We start from the raw sequence: 27,470 nt of genomic DNA on the forward strand, positions 1-27,470 counted from the left end.
ATTTCAACATAGTACCTGCTGTTAAAATTAGTCACGTTCTTTACATTCACACACAGTATCACAAATTGTTCCAGCTTGACAAGATGGCAGAAGCATATTTTGGAGATGTATCTTCCATTTTAATTGTGGGCTGTCCAAATGTGGTACATACTCGATTTTAACAAGAATTCAACATACTTTTTAGGTTGTACATTTTAGTTTGCTGTAGAGTTGTTATATCATCCTGTTCTAGTTTAGCCTGCCATACATGTCTGCTCTAGCATTTTACTCTCTTAACTAGTGACTTCCCTGCCTGTGCACAGGTGTCATTAAGTGTCTACAGCCAGACAACTTGTTTGGTGTAGTGCTCAGAAATTATGTATACAAATCTTCCTCATGAATCAGTCTGCCTTTGAGTGAAAAGTGTATAAAATTGCTACAGTAGCTTCTGAGAGTAGCCTTCACATACTAACAAAAAACACCATAAAGGACATGTGTAGATAGAGGCACCCTAGATTATATTTGTTTTCCCCACACAACCTGAAAATCACATCACTGGATGTGGGACAATAATGTTTCCCCCATTCTTATAGCACTAATTGTTCTACCCTATATTGTTCCCCTTTCAGCTGTCCATATTTGTAGGATCTTTATGTGATTATCATAACCAGCTTTCTGTAATAATGTGCCATTAAGCCCTGAGGTACTGCAAAAGCTTTTATTTGGGACAGAGGTAGTTGAGAGCGCCATGCCTTACTTGATTTCCACAGCTGTACGAAGGTATAGCGAAAGTGGAGGCTATGCATGGAAATCAGGATCAATCCTGAGAATAGAAAATTGGCAGCAAATGACCACTTCTTATGACCTTGAGTTTTTTGCAACCATCACACCACCACCATTGAAGCATGAAATCAAATTCACGAAATTCAACAGGTTCTGTTAATGAGAGAACCATTTGGGGTAGTCTGAAAGGAGATCATCTGCAATTCAGAAGACCTGCTACAGGTCCATAACTGACCACAAAACATCACAAAACTCAACTACATTTCACAAGGGAAAATGCTGAGTTGCAGATAAGCACAACAAAAAGATTCTCTCAATTATAATTATAGCTTTTGGTCATTAAGGCCTTTGTCAAGAAAAAACACACACACACACACACACACACACACACACACACACAACTCTCACACACGACTGCAGTCTCAGGCCACCACTGAAACTGTACTGTGAGCAGCAACACCAGTGCATGATGGGAGTGGCGACTGGTGGGGGTAAGGAGGAGGCTGGGGTGGGGAGGGGAAGGGGTAGTATGGTGGGGGTGGCAGACAGTGAAGTGCTGCAGTTTAGACAAAGGTGGGAGAGGGGGGGGGGGAGGAAGTTGCGGGAAAGGAGAGAAATAACGACTGGATGTGGTGGTGAAATAGTGGCTGTGTAGTGCTGGAATGGAAACATGGGAACAGGGAAGGAGCTGGATGGTTGAGCGCAGTGACTAACAAAGGTTGAGGCCAGGAGGGTAGTGACAGCACTGGAGTAGGTGGTGGTAGGAGGATGCATGGGACAGGTCTTGCAAATAGGTCTGTTAGAGGGGTACAAGCCTCGAGGTAAGGGATTGGGAGCAGGGGTTGTGTAAGGATGGACAAGTATATTGTGTAGGTTCGGTGGATGGCAGAATACCATTGTAGGAGGCGTGGGTAGGATAGTAGGCAGGACATGTTTCATTTCAGGGCACAACGAGAGGTAATCGAAACTCTGGCAGAGAATGTAATTCAGTTGCTCCAGTTCTGGGTGGTACTGAGTTACAAGGGGAATGCTCCTCTGTGACCGGATGGTGGGACTTTAGGAGTTGGTGGGAGACTGGAAAGATAAGGCATAGGAAGTTTGTTTTTGTACAAGGTTGGAATGCTCAGTGAAGGCTTCAGTGAGATCCTCGTTATATTCCGAGAGGGACTGCTCATCACTGTAGATGTGATGACCGCTGGTGGCTAGACTTTACAGATGGGACTTCTTGGTATTGAATGGGTGGCAGCTATTGAAGTGGAGGTATTGTTGGTGGTTAGTAGGTTTGATATGGACGGAGGTACTAATGTAGCCATCTTTGAGGTGGAGGTCAACGTCTAGGAAGGTGGCTTGTTGGGTTGAGTATGACCAGGTGAAGCAAATGGGGGAGAAGTTGTTGAGGTTCTGGAGGAATGTGGATAGGGTGTCTTCACCTTCAATCCAGATAGCAAAGGTGTCATCAATGTATCTGAACCACATGAGGGGTTTAGGATTCTGAGTTTTTAGGAAGGATTCCTCTAGATGGCCCACAAATAGGTTGTGAGAGGATGGTGCCATGCGTGTGCCTATAGCCGTACCCCATGTTTGTTTGTAGGTAATGCCTTCAAAGGAGAAGTAATTGTGGGTGAGGATATAGTTGGTCATGGTGACTAGGAAGAAGGTTGTTGGTTTGGAACCGATAGGGCATTGAGAAAGGTAGGGTTCAATAGCAGTAATGCCATGGGCATTAGGAATGTTAGTGTACAGTGAGGTGGCATCAATAGTGACAAGCAGGGCACCGTATGGTAAAGGGACAGGAACAATGGAGAGTCAGTGTTGTAAATGGTTACTATCTTTTATATAAGAGGATAAGTTCCGGGTAATAGGTTGAAGGTGTTGGTCTAGGAAAGCAGAGATTCTGCACACTCCTACCTTCTACAGGCTTCCTAAAGACCATAAACCTAACCACCCAGGATGCCCCATTGTGGCTGGTCACTGTTCCCGCACTGAGAGAATCGCTACTCTCACAGACAAACACCTTCAACCTATTACCCGGAACCTACCCTCCTTTATTAAAGATACCAACCATTTCCTTCACTGACTCACCGCAGTTCCCGTCCCTTTACCACACAGTGCCATACTGATCACTATTGATACCACCTCCCTGTACACTAACATTCCTAATGCCCATGGCCTTACTGCTATTGAACTCTACCTTTCTCTATGTCCTATGGATTCCAAACCAACAACCTTCTTCCTAGTCACCATGACCAACTATATCCTCACCCACAATTACTTCTCCTCTGAAGGCATTACCTACAAACAAACAAGGGGTATGGCTATAGGCACATGCATGGCACCATCCTATTCCAACCTATTCATGGCTCATCTAGAGGAATCCTTCCTAAAAACTCAGAATCCTAAACCCCTCATGTGGGTCAGATACATTGATGACACCTTTGCTATCTGGATTGAAGGTGAAGACACCCTATCCACATTCCTCCAGAACCTCAACAACTTCTCCCCCATTTGCTTCATCTGGTTGTACTCAACCCAAAAGCCACCTTCCTAGATGTTGACCTCCACCTCAAAGATGGCTACATTAGTACCTCCGTCCATATCAAACCTACTAACCACCAACAATACCTCCACTTCAATAGCTGCCACCCATTCAATACCAAGAAGTCCCATCTGTAGAGTCTAGCCACCAGCGGTCATCACATCTACAGTGATGAGCAGTCCCTCTCGGAATATAACGAGGATCTCACTGAAGCCTTCACTGAGCATTCCAACCTTGTACAAAAACAAATTTCCCATGCCTTATCTTTCCAGTCTCCCACCAACTCCTAAAGTCCCACCATCCGGTCACAGAGGAGCATTCCCTTTGTAACTCAGTACCACCCAGAACTGGAGCAACTGAATTACATTCTCTGCCATAGTTTCGATTACCTCTCGTTGTGCCCTGAAATGAAACATGTCCTGCCTACTATCCTACCCACGCCTCCTACAATGGTATTCTGCCATCCACCGAACCTACACAATATACTTGTCCATCCTTACACAACCCCTGCTCCCAATCCTTCACCTCATGGTTCATACCTCTGTAATAGACCTTAATGCACAACCTGTCCCCTACATCCTCCCACCACCACCTACTCAAGTGTGGTCACTAACATCACATATCTCATCAAAGGCAGGGTTACCTGTGAAGGCAGTCATGTGATTCACAAGCTAAGCTGCAATCATGTGCTGCACTCTATGTAGGCATGACAACCAATGAGCTGTCTGTCTGCATTAATGGCCAACGATAAACTGTGGCCAAATAACAAGTGGACCACCCTGTTGCTGAACACGCTGCCAAACATGATATCCTTCATTTCAATGACTGCTTCACAGCCTGTGCCATATGGATCTCTCCCACCAACACCAGCTTTTCTGAATTGCGCAGATAGGAGCTTTCCCTGCAATGCATTCTACATTCACATAACTGTAGGTGCGCAGGGTAGCCATGTGGTCTGAGGTTGTTGTTCACACGGCTGCCCCTGTCGGAGTTCAGAGTCCTCCCTCGTGTGTGTGTGTGTGTGTGTGTGTGTGTGTGTGTGTGTGTGTGTGTGTGTGTGTTTTGTCCTTAGCATAAGTTAGATTAAGTAGTGTGTAAGCCTAGGGACTGATGACCTCAGCAATTTGGTCCCATAGTCCTTACAACAAATTTCCATTTTCCGCAACCCTCCTGGCCTTAATCATCACTAGTCGCTGTCCTCAGCCATCCAGCCCCATCCCTGTTCCCATTCCAGCACTACACAGGCGTCATTTCATCACCACACACAGTGTTTTTATTTCTTTTTATTTCTCTCCTTTTCCGCTACTTCCCCCCCTCCTGCCCTCCCCCTCCCTCCCCACCTCTTCCCTGCCCTCCGTCTAAACTGCAGCACTTCACTGTCCGCCATTCCCACCATACTATCTCTCCCTCTCCTCATCCCAGCCTCTTCCTTATCCCCACCAGTAGCCTCTCCCATCATGCACTGGTGCTGGTGCTCGCAGTGTGGCTTCAGTTGCCCGAGACTGCAGTCGTGTGTGTGTGTGTGTGTGTGTGTGTGTGTGTGTGTGTGTGTGTGTTTTGACAAAAAAGTCCTTAATGGCCAAAAGCTATAATTGTAATTATGAGAACCTTTTTGTTGTGCGTATGTGCGACTCAGCATCTCTGCAAAATTTTGGATAGCAACATTCCTTCTCTAATATTGTTACATTCCATCCTGGATTTTCCATTATTTGCTTTTCACAAGGGAAAATTACAGCTGGAGAGTACAACAATGGGAGCTATTGTTGTTCACTGAGAGCCGTGATTTGGTTTGTGATTTGCTGACGGTAGAGAGAGAGTCAGGAGAAGGCCTGGAGGAAGGCATTCCCCTTGTACATTCTCAACCAGGATGCCCTTTCAGGATGGTTCTCTGGTTGTGTAGGCAGGAATCACGGCTGCAAGGATGGTTTTTTCTTTGTGGAACATGGGAGCCCTGCAGCACATGTGGAGAAAATCCTTTTGGAGCATGTTGTGCATTTGGTGGTTTTACATGATGATGTATTCCCACCTGTTGTGAGTATTGTGCAAGATTTCTTTGATGAAATGGAGATTTGTGCTATGGCTTGGCCTGCTCAAAGCCTCGATTTCAATTCCTTCGAGCATGTATAGGACCAGCTGGGGCAAAGAGCCATCAGCACTGTTCTGATACCCTACAGAATCAACAGTAGGCACTCGTGAAATAACTGGGAGATGATTCCTTAAGAGGACATTTCAGCATTAATCAAGAGCATGCCTGACAGATTGGATGGCATGATTAGTGCAAGAAGAGGTAATACACACCTTTGAAGGTTCAAAGAAAGGTCTGTGAAATGAATTGTGAAGTATAGAAAACCAAAACAAAAGTGCATTACCTTCAAGAGCTTCCTCAAAATTTCCTTGAAGTGTGAATCTATTCATGTTACACACTCTGCTTAATTTGTGTATAATTGCCTTTTTTCATTGTTAGACATTTAGATGGGGCCATATCATAACATGTTAGCATAAAATATTAGATTAGTGACATAAATGTGTCTAGATTTTAAAGTAAAGAATTAAACAAAATTTTTAAGGGATCCAAGTATTGCATTTTTCATGCCAGCTAGCTTATTTGATACTCCTACATTTTTTATCATTTTAACTGCACTCATCTCAAGTTTTTTTTCAATACACACACTGAAGTCTAAGATGTCAAGTGCTTAACGCAAATGCTGTAAGATTCACTTTTTCCTGTAAGGGTATATTGAAGTAATATGAAAAGGAAAGTTGCCACTCACCATATAGCGGAGTAGCTTAGTCGAAGATAGGTACAGCAAGAAGCCTGTCACAAATAAGAAGCTTTCGGCCAGTGAGGCCTTCGTTAAAAATAGATGACAGCTAATGTGGCTTCAGTTGCCAGAGACTGCAGTCATGTGTCTGTAAGTTGTGTGTGTGTGTGTGTGTGTGTGTGTGTGTGTGTGTGTGTGTGTGTGTGTGTGTGTCATCTGGTTTTGAGAAATGCCTCACTGGCCAAAAACTTCTTATTTGTGACAGTCTTGTTGTTGAGCCTATCTACAACTCAGCATTTCACTATATGCTAAGTGGTAACTTTCCGTTTCATAATATTGTTGCATTCCATCCTGGATTTTCCATTATTTAGTATTTTGAAATAGTTATTTCCAAAGTTTTAACATGACTATAAACCTACTACCAATGAAATTATATTTCAGGAATTGGAATACTGTCAGGCCGTGGTCCTTTCAGTAACTGATGAAGTAGGTATCCGTACAATAATGGATCAGTTGATGGAATCAACTCGATCAGATAAAGTTGAAGTACGCCGTTCATCCGTGACACTACTGTGTGCGTTTTGTAGGCACACGCATGCTGATTATTCCCAGTATGTTCCACAGTTGCTACGTGGCCTTATTCATCTTTTCACTGATTCCAATAAAGAAGTTCTTCAGATGGCATGGGAAGCTCTGAATGCTGTTACAAAGGTAAGAAAGACTGGACTCATGAGTTTTAACTTTTAGTATTTTTTGATTTCACATAGGTAATTGTTTTCCTTCCTCTGCTTACCCCTTCATTGTAACAGTTGAAATTATTACCCATCCACTGTTTTTACTTTTGCCTTATGTTGAAAATATTGGAAAGCAGTACATTATTATTTTTGTAGATCTACACTACTGGCCATTAAAATTGCTACACCACAACGATGATGTGCTACAGACGCGAAATTTAACCGACAGGAAGAAGATGCTGTGATATGGAAATGATTAGCTTTTCAGATCATTCACGCAAGGTTGGCGCCGGTGACAAGACCTACAATGTGCTGAATGAGGAAAGTTTCCAACCGATTTCTCATACACAAACAGCAGTTGACCGGCGTGGCCTGGTGAAACGTTGTTGTGATGCCTCGTGTAAGGAGGAGAAATACGTACCATCATGTTTCCGACTTAGATAAAGATCGGATTGTAGCCTATCGCGATTACGGTTTATCGTATTGCGACATTGCTGCTCGCGTTGGTCGAGATCCAATGACTGTTAGCAGAATATGGAATCGGTGGGTTTGGGATGGTAATATGGAACGCCATGCTGGATCTCAATGGCCCCGTATCACTAGCAGTTGAGATTACAGGTATCTTATCCGCATGGCTGTAATGGATCGTGCAGCCACATCTCGATGGGGATGTTTGCAAGACAACAACCATCTACACGGACAGTTCGACGACGTTTGCAGCAACATGGACTATCAGCTCAGAGACCATGGCTGCGGTTACCCTTGACGCTGCATCACAGACAGGAGCACCTGTGATGGTGTATTCAACGACGAACCTGGGTGCATGAATGGCAAAACGTCATTTTTTTGGATGAATCCAGGTTCTGTTTACAGCATCATGATGGTCGCATCTGTGCTTGGCGACATCGCTGTGAACGCACATTGGAAGCTTGTATTCGTCATCACCATACCGGCGTATCACCCGGCATGATGGTATGGGGTGCTATTGGTTACACGTCTCGGTCACCTCTTGTTCACATTGACAGCACTTTGAACAGTGGACGTTACATTTCAGATGTATTACGACCTGTGGCTCTACCCTTCATTCGATCCCTGCGAAATCCTACATTTCAGTAGGATCATGCATGATCGCATGTTGTAGGTCCTGTACGGGCCTTTCTGGATACAGAAAATGTTCGACTGCTGCCCTGGACAGCACATTCTCCAGATCTCTCACCAATTGAAAACGTCTGGTCAATGGTGGCCGAGCAACTGGCTGGTCACAATACGCCAGTCACTACTCTTGATGAACTGTAGTATTGTGTTGAAAGCTGCATGGGCAGCTGTACCTGCACACGCCATCCAAGCCCTGTTTCACTCAATGCCCAGGCGTACCAAGGCCGTTATTATGGCCAGAGGTGGTTGTTCTGGGTACTGATTTCTCAGGATCTATGCACCCAGATTGCGTGAAAATGTAATCACATGTCAGTTCTAGTATAATATATTCGTCCAGTGAATACCTGTTTATCATCTGCATTTCTTCTTGGTGTAGCAATTTTAATGGCCAGTAGTGTATATGAAACTATGAAATGATTACATCTCATTACTTCAACTCAATTGAATAAAGACGTAATTTAGATGTTACTACCTCATGGGGGGGTACATTGTTTTTCCAGATGGCTGACATATTTTCAGATTGCAGCTTGACTTGCTTAAAAAGAAATAATAAAAATAGATGAAGAGTTGTATTGGTAATAATTAGTATTTATTGCAATACTTTTGTGCAAATCGATAAATGCTGTTGTGGATATACAAAAAATTAGGATTAATATTTTTATATTGTTCTAAAAAATGAAAGTTTGTTTCATAGACCTTGGATCCAACACAGCAAACAGCCCATGTGGGAGATATAAGGCAAGCTGTAAGATTTGCTGTAAGTGACTTAAAGGGTCAAGAACTGCTGCCTGGATTTTGTCTTCCAAAGGTTGGTACTACAGCATAAGCAGTTATTTGTATGAAAACAGAGAATAATTTGGTGAAAACTCACCATTAATTTTTATTGTTTTTATAGGGTATCACACCCATACTTCCGATTTTCCGTGAAGCAATTCTGAATGGTTTACCAGAAGTGAAGGAGCAAGCAGCACAAGGTCTTGGGGAAGTTATTCGCCTGACCAGTGCTGAAGCTTTGCAACCATCTGTTGTTCACATTACAGGTCCATTAATTAGAATACTTGGAGATCGTTTCAACTGGAATGTCAAAGCAGCTGTGCTAGAAACATTAGCACTGTTGCTTGCGAAGGTGAGTGAAGCTGCCTATGTAAAGATTTATTTGCAAAGCAGTGTATTCAAAGTGATTTTCTAACGGACCTACTCAATTTCATGTTAAACTGTAGGTTGGAGTGATGTTGAAGCAGTTTCTGCCACAGCTGCAAACAACTTTCCTGAAGGCTCTGAATGATTCTAATCGCCAAGTTAGGATAAAAGCCGCGAATGCCTTAAGTCACCTAATTGTTATCCATACTAGAGCAGATCCATTGTTTACAGAACTTCATGCTGGTGTTCGGTCATCAGATGATCCTGCAATAAGGTATGAATTTAGGCTTATTTCCTTGAAGGTTTAGTTTTGTTGAATAATATCTGTAAAATCCGAGACAGGACCAGATGATCCATGCGTTAAAACATTTTTGACCAGTTTTAATTCATCACATTCCTTGAAAGTGTTGCTCTATTTATTTTCACATAACTCTGCATTCTCTGTTTAATAAAGAGAAACAGGTGAATTTGTTTTCGATTTGTTCATAAGCTTTTACTTCCAGATTTGAAATTTTAAGATATAACTGCCCACATTGATTCTTAGTAGTTAATTCAGATTTATTGTTGTAATTAGACAGTGGAAAATCCAGGATGGAATGTAACAATATTGTGAAATAGAAAGTACTACTCACCATTTAGCAGTGTTATAATTGTTTTGTCCACCTTGCCACTTCCACAGATATTGACCATGTCTCTTTAAAAATGTGTACATAAATGATTGAGAGTAATAGTATTCCTTGTCTAACACCAGGCATGTTTCCATACTGCTCTCCATAATTAACACTGTGATAGGCAGAGAGCCACTACAAAATATGAAATACGCTAAATGTCTAATGCATATTGTGAAGTGCTTGCAGTAGACGGGGGGGAAAAAAAATCAGATGAGTCTACTGTCAGATTCTTCATACTGTGTACTCTATTTCTCCTGCTACATAACCCTCTCTTCCTCCTTTACCTTGTTATATGCACATCACTCCAGTTTCAACTTTCACCGAATTACAGACTTGTACTAACATTAAAATAACTGTACTTAATGATATACTATCATAATGTAACTTTTTAAATATGAAAATCTTTTATGATTATGCTGTTAGTATATTACCCATACTACACACTGTTGGAAGAGGACCTTCACAGAGTTGAGAGAAATATTTCTCCCACCTAATATTTTGTGAATTACACACACTCTAGAATCAAACTAAGTAGTGTTTCTTCTCATCATCATCATCATAATTTAAGACTGATTATGCCTTTCAGCATTCAGTCTGGAGAATAATCCCCCTTATAAAATTCCTCCATGATCCCCTATTCTGTGCTAACATTGATGCCTCTTCTGATGTTAAGCCTATTACTTCAAAATTATTCTTAACCGAATCCATGTACCTTCTCCTTGGTCTGCCCCGACTCCTCCTACCCTCTACTGCTGAACCCATAAGTCTCTTGGGTAACCTTGCTTCTCCCATGCATGTTCGCTCTGACTGCTACATCTATAGAGTTCATTCCCAGTTTTTCTTTGATTTCCTCATTGTGGACACCCTCCTGCCATTGTTCCCATCTACTAGAACCTGCAATCATCCTAGCTACTTTCATATCCGTAACCTCAACCTTATTGATAAGGTAACCTGAATCCACCCTGCTTTCGCTCCCATACAACAAAGTTGGTCGAAAGATTTAATGGTGCACAGATAACTTAGTCTTGGTACTGACTTCCTTCTTGCAGAAGAGAGTAGATCGTAGCTGAGCGCTCACTGCATTAGCTTTGCTACACCTCGCTTCCAGTTCTTTCACTATGTTGCCATCCTGTGAGAATATGCACCCTAAGTACTTGAAACCATCCACCTGTTCTTTGTTCCTCCTATTTGGCACTCAATTTGTTTATATTTCTTTCCCATTGACATTACTTTCATTTTGGAGATGCTAATCTTCATACCATAGTCCTTACATTTCTGATCTAGCTCTGAAATATTACTTTGCTAACTTTCAATCAAATCTGCCATCACAACTAAGTCATCCGCATATGCGAGACTGCTTATTTTGTGTTTACTTATCTTAATCTCACCCAGCCAGTTTATTGTTTTCAACATATATCCATAAATAATACAAACAACAGTGGAGACAAATTGCAGCCTCGCCTTACCCCTGAAACTACTCTGAACCATGAACTCAATTTACCGTCAACTCTTAACTGCTGCCTGAGTTTGCCTCCTATTCCATAATCTCGTAAACAGACAATAACTTCCTTCTAGGAACCCAGTCATATGCCTTTTCTAGATCTATAAAGCATAGATACAGTTCCTTGTTCCACTCGTAACACTTCTCCATTATTTGCCGTAAGCTAAAGATCTGGTCCTGACAACCTCTAAGAGGCCTAAACCCACATTGATTTTCACCCAATTTGTCCTCAACTAATACTCAAACTTTCCTTTCAACAATACTAGTACCTGCAATCATCCTAGCTACTTTCATATCCGTAACCTCAACCTTATTGATAAGGTAACCTGAATCCACCCAGCTTTCACTCCCATACAACAAAGTTGGTGGAAAGATTGAACGGTGCGCAGATAACTTAGTCTTGGTACTGACTTCCTTCTTGCAGAAGTTTCTTGAAACTGCTACTTGAAGTTACTTGAAGTGAAGAAGGTGAAGGAAGTTATAATCACTCAAAAAATATTCCTGGACTGACTAGAGGTTTCAACCCTGCATGTTCGAATCTGCTGTAGAACACTTGCCTACATAGCTGCTGAGCCATATGACTATAGTATAAGCTACCCAACAACTGCAGAATATATTTGTTCACAGAATGAAGTAAATGTGAATAGTCACACTTTGTCTTTAATATAATCCAACGTCTCAAAATTCAGAGCAATTTCATTCCAATTTTCAGTTCTGTTTTTGATCCACTTACTGTTGACAAAACAATATTAGGTTTCAGACATTTGGCTGTTACTGTTAGTTGTTACTGCAGGCACTTAACTTATAACTTTAGTGTAGTTTGTCATGGTGCACAACAAATTTTCCTTCCATATATTATTTGTATGTCTTTTTTTATCTTTGCTGTTTCTGTTAACTATTGGGCCACTGACGGTAAAACAGAAGAGGTTGGAAACCTCTAGTCAGTCCAGGAATATTTTTTGATTGATTATAACTTCCTTCACCTATGATAATAATTCATGAATGTGAAAAACTCCAAGTTGCACCACAGTTGAGAGTAGGTATGTTGATAAAGTATTGATATTATTATTATTATTATTATTATTATTATTATTATTATTATTATTATTAGCAGATTTCAGTAAATGTATGAATTTTTTTTTTTAATTATTGCAGAACATAATTTTATTTTCACTATGTGAAGAAGTCTTACTACATTTTGAGCTTTCCCATCATGTCCCAGTCTCTCTCTTTAACTGTGTAAAGCAAATATATGTGGAATACCAGTCGTGTTAAAAAACAATTTTTAAGCAACTAGGGTGTTATTTCTTCACGTCAGCACTCTTCAAAAATAATTGCTGAAAATGATGAACAAAAATCTAAATGATGAAGATTGGTCTTTGTGATGGGCGGAGACATGTCGAGGGGAAATGCTTACATAGTTGACACTTTGCACTACCAACAGAAACTGAAGCGTTTATATTCACCAGGCAATTTTGACACCACAATTGCTCACTAGCATTTGCAGAAATCTGCGGAGGGGGGGGAGTCAACAAGAAGTGTACCGCACAAATCGGATATGTGACAAAAATGAACAATGGACCCATCGGACACCTTTTATTGTGTCCCCTTACATGCAGTTATCATTGTTAGCAAAGTGATTATTGCCAAGCGTTAATGTGCATCATTTTCTTTCCAATTCTTGCTCTAAGGGGGATAAGCAGGCTGCTAGCTTGTTGATGTACACTTAAAGTATACAGCTCTAAAACTGGTAGCGCATACTGTGCAGATGATATTTTTATAGGCTGGTACACTGATATTTTTTCCAACTATATACTGATACTTTCTTTTGGTATATTGAGGGCCGATGATAATATCAAAATATTGCATTCCCGAAATTTTTAAAAATATCAACAATCCTATTAGCGAGTCCATGTTAAACTGTAGGTAGTCCCCACCCCAAAAGTGGCTGGGCAAGTCAGTTCTAGGGGCATACCATGTTGAGCGAAGCACTGTAGCAAACTAACTATCCTTTCAGCTGTCTGCAACCCTAACTTTCATTTTGCTGTAGTCTTAGTTACCACGGGAGACATTTTTATTTTGGAATTTTTCTCCTCATAATTGTTAAAATATCAAGATTTTTGTGGAGTTTTGTGGTTCATTAATAAGCAAAAATGTATGCTATCTCCTATAGATGATGATGATTTTTATCTTTAGGGCACTCTGCAGTTGAGTCATTAGTAGGTGACAAGTCTGATTAAAAGATTTACAATAAATTTTTTTCTGTTATGGAAACTCCCTCACAGTATGAAGAACTTGTTCTTCATGCACACAGTTTTGTGCTTCTCATGGTCTCTCGACATCTGAAACTCTCATCACAAAGGCACCTGTCTCTCACAAGTGTTGATGGAGTCTTTTAAATGCTTTTACACAAGGCACTACCTCCATACCTTTCTGCCTAAAGTTGACATCCTGTTGCAGTATCCTCATACACTAGACGTATGTTATTTCACTCACTGGGTACATTTTTTCAATGTGATAGTAGTTATTCTGAAAGTAATACAAGTGAACAAAAGACAATTAGTCAAAAGATATTAATCTAGCATACACAAAATGTAACTAAAGGTGAACAAACTAAAAGCAAAATCACAAAACATCTGTAAAGAAGAATGTAAGTAAAAATACACATCTGATACCTGTTATATAATTAGGGGTCACCACAGGGAATTCATTTCATAATGAGGTTTGCCACAAGTTGCCCCAAATGAAATTCTCTGCTATTTCTCTGATTTCCAGACAAGTTTTAGCATTTTTCCCTGACAAATTTTGAGATCTCAAGGGCAAGTCAAGACATAAATTGACAAAAAAATTAAGGACTTCTGTATTTCTAAAAGTATGAGCAAAGGTCTTGAGTATCAATGTCAACACTTTTTGTAATGAACTGTTTTTAGATGAAGAAAGCAAGCCAAATGGTATATATGTTTCTTTAAGACCTCTGATGTTATTTTATTTCAATAAAAGGAAACATCGAAATGCAGAATTAATGCACGATCAACCCATAAACAGGGTGAATACATTTAACTACTTGGAGACATGGTTGTGCAAAAATTGGTCATCGGACATGGAAATAAGATGCAGAATAGAGAAGGCTCGCAGTGCATTCATGAAATTTAACAAAGTGCTCACTAGCACTGACTTTGATCTTAACCTCAAGAGTTAGATTTATGAAGAGCTATGTATGGTCAGTGCTTTTGCATGGCATGGAAAGTTTGACATTGAAAGTGAACACCTTGAACAAGTTGGAAGCATTTGAAATTTGGTTATATCGAAAATACTTAAAATCCCATGGGCAGCAAGGAAAACAAATGAAGATATCCTGAGAATAGTAAAGAGAGCCTGCGAACTGCTAACCACAATCAAACGTAAGAAAACAGCTTACTTAGCCCATGTGATATGAAATGGAAGGTATCACCTTCTTAAACTGATAATCAAGGGGAACATTGAAGGCAGAAGAGGAATTGGCAGGAGAAAAATGTCATGCCTCCACAGCATCACACAGTGGACAGAAACAGTGGTGACTTGATCCATGCTTGAAGAGATAGAGAAGACTGGGCAAATGTGATCGCAAACATCCATTAGTGGATATGCAGCAGCAGCAGAAGAAGAAGAAGAAAACAAAACACATTCGATGACAAAAATACGCATTTCCTTGGAGTCGCAAGACAGATTTAGAATACTTTCTCAACAGATGACCGCCAATAAAATGTTGGTTTTACTATGTTTGTTATTTTCTGTTATTACCCACTGTGTTATGTCTATTATTTTGCAGATATTGTGATTTTTCTTCCTAGAAATACATGAGTACATTGCTTACAAACTGCCACAATTTTCTTCTTGTTATGATCCATACTTTTTAATGTATAAACTACTTTCAAAGTGTCAGAAATGTGCTAGAATAAATAAAATGACTATAAAATTCTGCATTGTACAATGTACTTCTGGTGAGACAGTCGCAATTCCTGAAATCCATCACCCGTGTCCTCTGGCCTGGCAAGAGCATCACAGTCTTGGGTCCACAGATAAACCACAAAAATCTGCAGCATTATGCCACACACTAACAGACCCAGCCTGCGGGCAGATTGGTGAGACTAGACCCGATGGGCAGGACCTGCACTTTAGTGGGAAACAAGGAGCTTCAGATTGGCGGGCCCAATCCATTATGAGATACCCATAGAAATGGCCTGCGGTTTTGGCCTGTCATGGAAGTCAGTTTGCGTAGCCAGCTATTCATGTGTCACAGACACCATGTTGATGAAATGAGACGGCAATTATAAATCCACACAACAGATAACTTGCACGAATACTCTGAGAATCAATACTAACAAGGATAGGCAGAAACTCACCATGAAGATGATTGCTGAAGCACAGGCAGGTGCCCAGAAAAGACAATCACACTCTCACAACTACATGTGTGGCCATAGCCTTTGTCAGAAAATGAGAGCATTCCCACATTCACGTAATCACTCAACACACATTTCTTGCACACATGACCACCGTCTCCAGCTGCTTCGTCAACAGTCTCTTAGAGTCAAATCCAAACAAAGTACTCCTCATGCCTCCCTGGCTCTTGTCAGCAGCTGCTAGGCTAGTGACAAGGAGTGGTGGCAGCACTGACTACAAGCTGGGGGGAGTAGTAGAAAGGGGAGAAGAAGTAAGAATGGGGGAGTATGGAAGCAGCGCACATACTCAGCTGCACCGAGTCAGCAATATTGCATGACTTCTCAGTAAACAAACCATCTCATCTACTGAGACAAAAACAAGATTTTTTCAGTTTTTTTTCCTCCAAATTTATCTGATATTTTCCTGACACGTATGAAATTCTTTGATTTCCAGAACTTTTGGCAACTCTGATAGTGCTAATGAAGAATTTTCAGGCCCATTTTCGTATGGATCTTCTGTAATGTTTCATTGTCAGGAACATAGCCCTACATTTAAGGGCACTAATTTATAAACAGCCAGCATATGATTGATGCCTGTATCATATTTACCATTCTTTGCTGGATATGTGACCCATATCATGTTCTTAAATCCTGTCTTCTTCTGCAATTATATTTTGAGCTGAATTTGTCTTACTTTTTCTTTTATTCCTAACTGTTGCTGATATACAAAATTCCCCGTTCATCCCAGTGCCTTTAACAGACGTGAGTGCCATCCCTTCCAACCTGCTCCCCCTGCCTCACCCATCTCAGATGTGGTCAGCAGAAGTTCTCCTGCCCCCTCCCCCCATGCACCTCCCACTGTTGTTTTTAGAATTTTATATCACTGTTGCAATTTACTGAAATATATGCTAAAAAGGCATCTTTGTTTCATTTCTCTTTCTATTGAAAGACATTTTAAGTATAGCTGTTTATGATACACATTGTTTCCTTTGCTTGTAGAGAAACAATGCTACAAGCTCTACGAGGTGTCATTACTCCAGCAGGAGATAAAATGACAGAACCTCTTCGGAAAGCTGTTTATGTGACCCTGACTGGCATGTTGGGACACTCTGAGGATGTGACACGAGCTGCTGTTGCTGGGTGTTTAGGAGCTCTTTGCCGCTGGTTGTCACCTGAACAGCTACATGCTACCCTTACAGACCATTTGTTGTGTAAGTATCACATCTTTTCTATGGTTTATGCACATATCTGTGTGATTTTTTAAATAAATATCTCAATTTTTGCACAATTGCAATTGTAATGAATATAGCAATACAGAACTTCTTGCCTTTTCCTTCTTGAACAGTACTGACTTACCTAATTATTTGTTTTACAAAATAGAAATATATCACCCCTGCTTGTTGAATATGTTTTGTGCTGGGTGATTTTCTGAAAAATATTGGGTATATTAAAATTACAAACACTTTTCTTAAATCTTTTTTTGTAAATTGTGGCGCCAGAGCACCAAGACATTATATTTGTTTATATCCATGTGCTCTGGAGAAGGACTCAAGTGTGCTATTTCACTCATATTTTCTCTGATATAACTCTCCATCCCACACCATACCTCTTGCCTTTTTCATCACTAACCTGCATATTCAATCCCAGAGAACGTTGTAAAACATTTGTATTTTGAATCGGTTCTGTTTCCTTCTTGCTTCCTTGTTCACATATTAAATCTCTGTTGTGTTTTACTCCTGTCATACGTGTTTTCCCAATTGCTACATCTTCTAATTTTCTTTAACACCTTCTTCTTGTTATTTTGTGATTAAGTTTTGGAACAAAGAACATATTATTCACAAATCTTAATGTATGCCCATTACCAAGCATTTGAAAAGTTGAGTGTTTCATCAATTCAAATGACTGGGCTGAAGTATCACAAATGAAACTGTATAAAATCATTTTTATAGTTTAAAATGGCTATGTGTAATAATAATGTTAGTGTTTTGATGGCTTGATTTTTCCCAGTGCAATGATTTGTACTTTGGGGCTAGCTTCCACACAGAAATATCTTAAAACCATTTCAGCGGATTGAATTTTATTTATGTAAAAAATAGCCGTATGATATATGTGCACTCACTTTCTTCACTGTTTGCAGATGATGATGTTCCTATGGACTGGACACTTCGTCACGGAAGAAGTGCAGCCCTTTCTGTTGCTCTTAAGGAAGCAGCTCCTGTTGTTTATACTGATGACTATAAGGAAAAGATATGCAGGGTATTGTTGGGATATCTAATGGCAGATAGAGTAAGTTTATGTAGTTTCTTTCTGTAGTTGTGTTATCACTTTTTTTTTTTAAATCGGTAGCTTTTTAAAGCCAGCAGAAATCATACCTGTTTCTGTCGTCTAAGCCCAGTTCCATGTCATGAGCAGCCAGGTTAGAGCTATTGTTGCTGCTGACAGTAGTAGCTCTGTGTATTAAATTTCACACCTGTTCCTTGCAAATTTATTCGTGTATTCTTCTTACCATACTGTATATGCACAGGAAGTAAAATTTCATAAAATGAGGGAAGGCAAGCACTCACCTGTTGCAGATTGACACGTGGTACATGCTAGCTTGAAAGCTAGTGTGAATGCTGTTTTGTGTTATGTGATTCTGTGCACCACGCATCAATCTACTATAGGTGAATGGTTTGCCTTTCCCTAATTTTACATATTGCTTCATCAAGAACTTTGCAGTATTGTAAGTAAAATTTCATTATTTGCTGTCCTTGGTGTTGCAATTTTAAGGGTGAGCAGTGTGCTTAAAAATGTAGCTTCCGAGAGTTCCTAGTAGAGAACATTGATACCAGTGTAGTTAAGAAATTATTACCTGCTCACATCAGTCCTAAATATATCTTCATTTTACAGCAGAGCATTCTGTAAAATCAGCCATTTTTTCCAATAATATAATGTTACTGTTTCATTTCAGATCTAGTGAGTACAGAACTTATAAATAGTATTCTAGCAAAACAAGATAAAATGTTAAGTACAGGCATATATCAAATACATTTCTCCATTTGTCATACATTTACGTCAGTCAAATGATGAGATGTTTACACACCACCTCCAGCTTGAGAAAAGAAAAGTATATATACAAAAACAGTACCTTCTTCCATATGTAATTTGTGTATCAACCATCAACCAAGCATTACAAAAGACCAATCATGCACATAATTAGCAAATTTTTAAACATTGTAGTGGAATTTATATCCTGTTACACAATGGAATTTATATTCTGTTACACAATGGAATTTATATCCTGTTACACCTGTGGTAGTCATATTCTCTATCTCCCCCCCTCCCTCCCTATAGTCATATTTTCTCTCTCTCTCTCTCTCTCTCTCTCTCTCTCTCTCTCTCTCTCTCCCCCTCCCCCCTCCCTCTTTCTTTGTTAACTAGAACAGAAATATATATTGAAAATCAAAATGTTGAAGTTTGATCATAGGTCAGTGTTTGGATTTTTTATAATGCTGAATGTATGTGAATAATATCGAATTATCATGTCTAGCAAAGCACTTTGGGCTTCAAACCAATCTCCAAGTTGATGGCAGCTGTACTTTTCTTACTTGAATCAAGACACATCTCTCATTTATTCCCCTTAAATAAAACAGGTTCCCATTGCAATGAATGGTGTCCGTGGCTGTGGCTATCTCTTCCAGCATTTGATGTCAACAGGACAACAGCTTCCACAGCAACTTCTTGTACCATTTGTAAGGGTAAGTACACTTGTAACTAACTGTTTCTGGAATTGTGTATTAGAGTGTATTTGTAATGCCATTAATAGTTATTTGAAGCATTTTCTATTTTGGTTTAGTAGTAGACTGTACTGAAACTTGGCTGTGTGTGTCTAGGGAAAATAATATAGATAAAAAAATCATGGTTTTCAGAGGAAATGAAGCGTGATTTTGAGTAACAGTTTATTGCAGCCATACAATCATTTAAACAGTCTTAAAATTTATCATTTATTTTGGCATCCCAGTTGCACATGTATTTTTCTTGATGTAACTAGTTTCAATCAAAGTGGATCATCTTTAGATTATTGTAGTTACATAAGCAACACATAGTGTCCATGTAGAAATACAACTAAGAATTTTGACATTGTTCATATGTTTGCTTCCATATGAACAGGATGGGTTTTTTGAGCAACTATGTAGATCTGAATGTGATCAACTTTAATCAAAAGTAGTCATAAAAATAGTGTAACTGAGACAGCAAAATAAATGGCATATTTTAAATACTAAATTTTTACTGAATCTTCCATGGTGAATGTTGGCAATAGTGTTTTACAGTATCCTTTATACTAGCGTTTTGTGTAGATGATGTGCAGAAAAAAGTCAATTACCACTTTGAGAAAGGAGAAGGAAGTGGAAATCTATAGAAAAGTGACACACATTGCAAAGATGTCAGATGTGTATTTTGTGAGCTCTAGGGAGCAAGGGGGTGAAGTGACAGTTCAGTGACCACAAGGCAGGTAGAAAGAGGGCAGAGCAAACTGAGCCATTCACGATCTTGTCCAACCTAGCAGTGTTTCATTTTGAAAGGAAAATATCAGTTGTAGCAAGGACTCTTCGTTTATGGGAGAAAATACGTTTACTCTGGTTCTACTCCCATGTAAAAACTAGAAGCAAATTGTCATCATCCAAACAAACATTTAACCATTTCTTTTACGTTTGCAGATGTGTAAATTAACTGCAAGTCACCCCACTAAGTGCACAGAACAGATCTATTGAGGAAAAGAGAAACATGTTCTCAAAAACTTCACATTGAAATTAGAAGCTTTTATCAACAGTGTTGGCCACTGTAATAACATGTCGGAAGATCATCTAACTGAAAAGAAACAATCTTGTTCAAAATCTTCATGACATGTAGACATAGCACATGCTAACATCATTACCGATAAAGAAGATAAACAGTTTTTGATCAAGCAGTGGCTGAAAGAACGTCCGGAATCATGCGTGCAGTCGGTCATCAGTTACTTGAGAAAGAGCAAAAAGCAGAGGTAGCTGGGAAGAGGCTAGAGCAGAGATGAAATTCAACAATTCAATAACTTATTTATTTATCAATTTATAACACAAATACATTTGAAAATCGAAAAAAAGAAATCTGCTACTCATTATATGCTGATAATTTTACTCAAGTTTCAGTTGTTTAACTTGTTATCATTCAGATCTTTCTGACGATTTTTTCTCAGAGTAACTTGCCAAATTGGTGACGTCAATTTCAAGCAAGGTTGAATCAGAGTGACCTGAGTTTGGGGAACTTCCAGAAACATAGACTGATATCACTTTTGGAAAAAAATATTCCATCACCACAAGTAAAAAAGAGCAAAGCACCACATAGGTGTTATACTCCTTTGCAAGTATTTACAGCACCACTCTCCAGAATTTGTTGCATTTGCATTCTTTGTTCTTAATTTGTCTTCTGATGGTCATCACATTGAATCTTGAGGCAGAAACATCAGTTGAAAGTAGTAAAAGGGTTGAAGTAGGAATTGATAAAGTGCCAGAAGTCATCAATAATGGGATCAAACAATTTGTTTATAATAAAACAACATTCCTTTTGTCTGATTTGTGTGGAGCGACAAGTTCATTAAGACAGATTCTTCACATGGACATGAAAATTAAGATCCCCTCTACCCCCTGGACCCCTTTCAAAATCCTGGTGCTAGCGGAATGTTGAGGTACTGGTGCTTGACTTGATGTCCAGCCCCTGTAACAACGGGCCGCAGAAGTTCTGGCTTGATAATTGTGAGTAATGTCTTTTGGAGTCACCGTGATGCCCTCTGCATCACTTAGTACTGTTGGATCAATGTGTGTTGGTGTAGAATTGATGAAAGTGATGTTGAGCCAGTTCCTCCACTTCTGGATATGCTAGCTTTAACCAGTCTACAGAATGTGCATGAGAACCCAGTTATCTTTGAGGCAGGTGTCTGAACTCTTTGACAGGCTTATGAGCTCCCCTGGTGCCCTCAGCTTCCTCACAGAACCATTTGAGCTGGAGAACATTGTAGACCATCCTGGATTGCTATGTGCAGTCCCAACAACACTAGCGGTAACGCCTCCATCCATGTAGATGAAGAATACATCAGTGCAGCCTTTGGTGTATAAGCAGCCTTTCCACCATCCCATTATTCTCAGGGTGATGATGACAGCTGGTGGTGAATGAATGGTAACAACTGCATAATTGTAAGATATCCACAAAAAGCTGTGATTCGAACTATTGTCCGCAATCTGTGTAATTGAGTGAGGAATACCAAATCTCGAAAACCATGCACTCACTAATGCCTTCGCCACTTTGTCTCCTGATATGTCTGGTAGTGGAGTAGCTTTTGCCCATATCATGAACTGATCTATGCCTGTCATCCTAAAACAATGGCCATCTGAATATGACGATGATCCCACAATGTACAAATGTATGTGGGGAAAATCATACCATGCAGTTACACCACTACATAACTGGTATAAAAGTGTGCTGACTATCTGTTCTGTGTTGGCACTTGAGGCATGAGTGTGCTAAGTTTTGCAGTCCTGTGCTCCAGTTCAAATCAGTTTGCTTGCCAATGATTTTACTGTAGTACGTATTGTAATGTTGTTGCCTTATTTTGTGGTGTAAGCGGTGCTGATAGACAATAAAAGCGGTTTAAAAGCTGTGAGCTGTCTGGGGAAGTTAACCTTGCATTACTGAGCAACTGTTTCACCAGGTATCCAGTCTAGCTTACCAAATTCCCAACCAGACTAACATTAATTATAATCTTTTAATAGTCATACGACAACCGGTGATATATATATATATATATATATATATATATATATATATATATATATATATATATATAAAAGATAATTTAAATAAAAAGAAATAAATCAGTTTATATTTGGAAATTTATTTTAACATTGATCATTGAAATTTCAGCATATTAAACTTGATTCCTAACTAAACTGGTGCCTTATTTAGGATTGTGAAAATGTGAGATTGTAATCTTACGGAACACATCAAATATGGAGCCAAGATTGGGAGACTGCATACAACACTGCATTCATAAAACAACACACAAAGAATGTTGAAACATATGCAAGAGAAAATTAACCACTACCAACCGATTCAATTTTCACCCAAAGAAGTTACGTTCGTAGCACAATCCTGTCCGTCATGTAATTACCACACACTGGTATACTAAATTCATATTAACTCTTTGTGAAATCTTCCCGAAAAGAATAGCTGAGGGCTACTTTGATGATTACACCACATGCTTCACGTGGTCAACTTGGTTTACACAAAGAGTGTAACTCCACAATAATTTTGATAATTAAAATAAATTTGATCGAAAAGCAATTTACAAAAGAAAAACCTCGAACTGGTTACTATTGTCTTACTATTAACCTGATGGGTCAAACAATTGTATAAGCGCGTGGTACTGGTTTCACAAAGTACACCCCACGTGGGTTGAACATAAAGAAAAGTTGCTATATTGAAAAATATTGTCAAGATGAGACGTTATAATCTCACGCACATTCGCATTTAAGATTGATGAACTTAGTGGTTCCACTTTACTCACAAAGTAGTGACAAAGCAACTACCAGAATATATTCTGAACTTTACACGAGAATTACACTGCACTGCAATTTAAGATAACATTAGATATTTTAGAGCTAAACCTGAAATAAAGGTGATTAAATTTTCAGTTAGGCTGAACTTAAGAAATCCATTGTCCTACGGACTTAGCAGACACGCGCTTAGCCGGAGATCTTACCACTTCAGACGCTCGCCACGGACAGACTGACCTGGTCCCTTCCTGAGGGGGGGCTCACAAATACAAACGGAAGTGGCGAGAGGGGCAGCTTCCTATACCAACATGACAAGCGACGGACAGGACCATACTAAGGATAGAAACCTCTTTGCTTTTAGAAAGCGTAGCTACCTGTTCCGACGTTGGTCCTACTGTTCTCTAGCAGACAGGCTTGTCTGCTACCCTGAAGCATGCAACTAGAAATACATTTGCTCATTCATCCTCTCACACAGAAGGGAAGGGGGATGACAGTATCTTATCATATACAGTATATAAAAGAAAGCGGATGTAGGTTCCGTATGAGACTGTGTGACATGAATTACATATAAACTGTGTTTTAAAGTGTAGTAGTGTGACAGATCGTTCTTGTTTGTGTGTAAAAGTAACATGTTCCACTACTCTGTCTCCTCCCAGTTAGTCAGAAACGCCACAGTAAATTTAGAAGAGGAATTTATGCCGTAAATGACAACAGATTTAAGAAATTAACATGAAAGGAATCCAACAGAGACCTTTCAGTATGCCTGGATGTGCCAGATTATGAAGTGCTTGGAAGACCATCCATCTACATTCTGCAGAAATGTAAGGTTACTATACTCCTCATGATGTGTCGCACCAAATGCTTGTATGACCATACGGGGCACCTTTATTGTACACTGAAAAAGCTGCCACAAATGAGACACATGCTCTTCAGCTGATAGTGAAGATATGAGAGTATTTTCCGTGTAACAGCATAGAAATGACAGGCCCTGCAGTACCTTCTGTATAAAATGCTGCCACATCTGTGCAGCATTTTTCAACATGAAGGGCATAAATCTGTACTGAAAAACTCAAAAGGGTGTTGTTACCATGGTTTTTGGTGTATTACCAGCTGCTACCGGAATTTGCAAATAGGCCTTTGCACAGTCAACAGTGCTAAACAATGGAGCTTGAGCGATAGCACTGTTAAATTCTGTTACATTTGGCATCTGCTTTTGGTTGGGTATTGTCTGAGCATTGAGCACTCTGCAGTCTCCACGTAATCGCTATGCTCCATCTTTATTTCGCACCATGTGTAAGGGGAGACACCCAAAGACTGTCTGATCTGTCTACAATACCTGTTGCAGGATCTCTTCAAACCCAGCCTGCACCACATCGAACTTGTTAGGTGGAAGTCTCCTTGGGACAAGCTGCAACAGGCTGACCCAACATTGTGCAGATGTGGTGGTTTGTAGTGTGTCTGCATCTCCCCTTGGTAGTGAATTTGTGGATAAGTGATGGATGCTCTTGTATTATCCAACCAAAGGGCTCATCCTTATATGCTGTAATACCCATTCCTGATGATTGTAAAGGCTTCAATCTGTCATACATCATATCGTGTGGTGTGATTACTGGTTTTTACCCTGTTAAGTGGGTGTTTCTTCATCTGCCAACATGGAAGACATGTACACTGGATTCGGGACTGTGACTCACTGTAATTAACCATCGGTTGGATCTGGCAATAAGTGAAAATGCGACAAAGTTGGTGGCATTGGCGAGACACAGGTTCAAATGAAAGATGCAGTCTAATAACTGTCTCTGTTCCCCATAGGTTACAATAGCCAACTTGTTTGCTGATGTAAGTCTGTGTTCCATTGGCGGCTAGTTGTAACATTTAGCTATTTCAGATAGATGTTCATCTGTGAGCCAGGGATGAACCACAATCCACCAAAAAACTCTTGCCGGAGATGTGTTCGCATACAAATAAGCCCTGTGACTTTTGCCCTGCTATCAGCATCATGTCCACCAACTTTCTTTGCACCTTGCTTGTGGATGCACAAGTTGCTAGTGGCAGATGTCAGCTCCTTTAACATCCATCCATGGCATTTCTACCACAGGGTGTAATACAGCAGTGTGTGGTTTTGCCGAAAAGCCTGTGACAGCAGTACCACTGATCCATATCTGTCTCAGCTGTGCATTGATCATATTTCTTGAACCCCGTCCTCTTCTCCATAGTATACTCATGTAGGCATCATACCTCGCACTGCTCTGTCGAAAATTTTAGATTCATGGGTGCTGTTTGTTCCTCCAACTGTTCTACCCTTTCTTCTTGTGTTGGTGCCTCTATATGGGGTCCGCATGACCATTGACAGCTTGTACTGCTTCTGCGCCTTTTCTTTGATCATTATTACTCTTGTTTCCAGAGGTGGTGCATATGGAAACTTCTGCCAGACTATTCGATATGGCATTTGCCATCTCTGCTAGCTCCCGCAGTGACAAACCTTGATATGTGGCTATTGCTGCACGAATGCCTACAGGCAACTTGTGCAGAAATAGCATGCGCAGTGACTGTTCTGGTAACAAATCTGGTCCTTTCAATGCATGTAAGGCCACATCACTTCAGACTAGGATCTGTTACCCGTCAGTTAATTGCTACAAGCCCTCTGTAGTCTTGAGATTTGGTGACAAGGTATATCATTGCATAAGTGCCTCCTTTAATGTGATGTAACAATCTTCTATTTCCTCCATCACAGCACCTTCTAAAAATGCCTCCATGATGATGTACTTACTGTCGTTTGTAAGTACGCTGTGCTGTTGAAAAACACACTCAGTGTGCGTAAACCAGGTCATTGGGCAGTTGGACCAAAATGATGGAAGCTTGCTCACACAAGATCATTCATCGAAATTGGTTCTTGATGAGTGAAGTCAATGTCTGCATGTTGCAACATACTTGAGGCTGCAAGTTGTTCCATTTTTACTTCCATCACAGTTGCTTGTGACATTGTGTCTGTCAGTCCCACGAAAAGAATATCTTCATTTCCGAAGAATCACGTGGGGGTCACCACTTTGGTGGATGCTTTCCTCCAATTATGATAAACTCTGACTAACACAGACACTAGGTAACCCAAGTAAGCTACTTTGTTCAACACTTACTAACAAAGAAACTAAAAAAAATGAATAAACAATAAGATTGTTCATAAAATATACAAGTTCCTTGGCACTACAATGTACTTCTCTCAGTTGCTTGTCTGCTACTTTGAAGCGAAATACTAATGTCGCCAAAAGTCTTATAATTGACTTATTGAAGTTTACACAACAAATGTAATAATTAAGTTGAAAGCAAATGGTTAATCAGATATGTCAGTGTAACATTTTCTGAGACAACAAGTAATTGGGTTTCTTTTACACATGTATAGGATTAGGGGCACGGCTTCCCCTTTTTCTGTGAATCCAAAATTGCACATGGCTCATTTTTCTATGCAGTGGTACATAAGTAGCAGGTAGCACAAAGTAAAAAACAAATTTGAAAAATAAGAGCCACCATTTTGTCCACTACATTACAGGTACACTCAGGGATATTGTTAATGCCACAAATAGGTTATCAGTAAAAAGTTAAACAATCATTCTAAGGAAACTGCCAATGGATTAGTTTAGAAAGCCCCCTATAGTGCAACTCAGATTAAAATTTGCTTCGAAAATTATAAGAAAATTGAGACTTTTTGATGTGGGTAGTTATGTGTATTGCACACAGTAACATTTGTAAAATATCGTAAAAAGAGCTGGTTAATGCCACGGTAGTTTATAGTTTATCAAGCTGCAGTGCTCTGTGTCTTCAGGAAACCCACCAGTAGTGAATGATATCTGAAACTGCTCTTTTAGCACCAACCAACTAAAAATATTTCTGTTTAACACATTCTGCCTGACTTACTCAGGATAACAGTACTGCAAATCAGTAAGTCTTGTCACATACTATTGTAGCAGTTTCTAACTCAAATCAAAATAGTTTGTGTGCAGTACAGAGATTTGTGAGAGTGTGGACTGCAACCAACAAAAGAGGCAAAATGACAGCACATTCCACAGTGAGCATACATGAAGGCTTCTGAATCTGAATGAGAAATTACCAATTACACATTTGCTGTGTACGGCACCTTCCTTACAGTTCTCCTCAGAATTCAAAAATATTTTTCTGACACCCACCTACATAGAGAGAAATGGCCCGAGCTCATATGGAAAGATGTGGGTGTTCAT

General features: G+C 39.8%; 1 protein-coding gene across 1 annotated transcript in view; it reads left to right on the forward strand.

The window, feature by feature from the left end:
• Positions 1 to 27,470, forward strand: part of LOC126191492 (eIF-2-alpha kinase activator GCN1) — a 271,290-nt gene that overhangs the window by 236,152 nt on the left and 7,668 nt on the right. The window contains exons 33-39 of the mRNA XM_049932385.1: positions 6,502 to 6,771; positions 8,644 to 8,757; positions 8,845 to 9,075; positions 9,170 to 9,363; positions 16,679 to 16,890; positions 17,817 to 17,965; positions 19,312 to 19,416. Of these exons, the coding sequence (XP_049788342.1) occupies positions 6,502 to 6,771; positions 8,644 to 8,757; positions 8,845 to 9,075; positions 9,170 to 9,363; positions 16,679 to 16,890; positions 17,817 to 17,965; positions 19,312 to 19,416 (1,275 nt within the window). The remainder of the gene's footprint in view (positions 1 to 6,501; positions 6,772 to 8,643; positions 8,758 to 8,844; positions 9,076 to 9,169; positions 9,364 to 16,678; positions 16,891 to 17,816; positions 17,966 to 19,311; positions 19,417 to 27,470) is intronic.

This window comes from Schistocerca cancellata, chromosome 1, assembly GCF_023864275.1.
Source record: "Schistocerca cancellata isolate TAMUIC-IGC-003103 chromosome 1, iqSchCanc2.1, whole genome shotgun sequence".
NCBI lineage: Eukaryota > Metazoa > Arthropoda > Insecta > Orthoptera > Acrididae > Schistocerca > Schistocerca cancellata.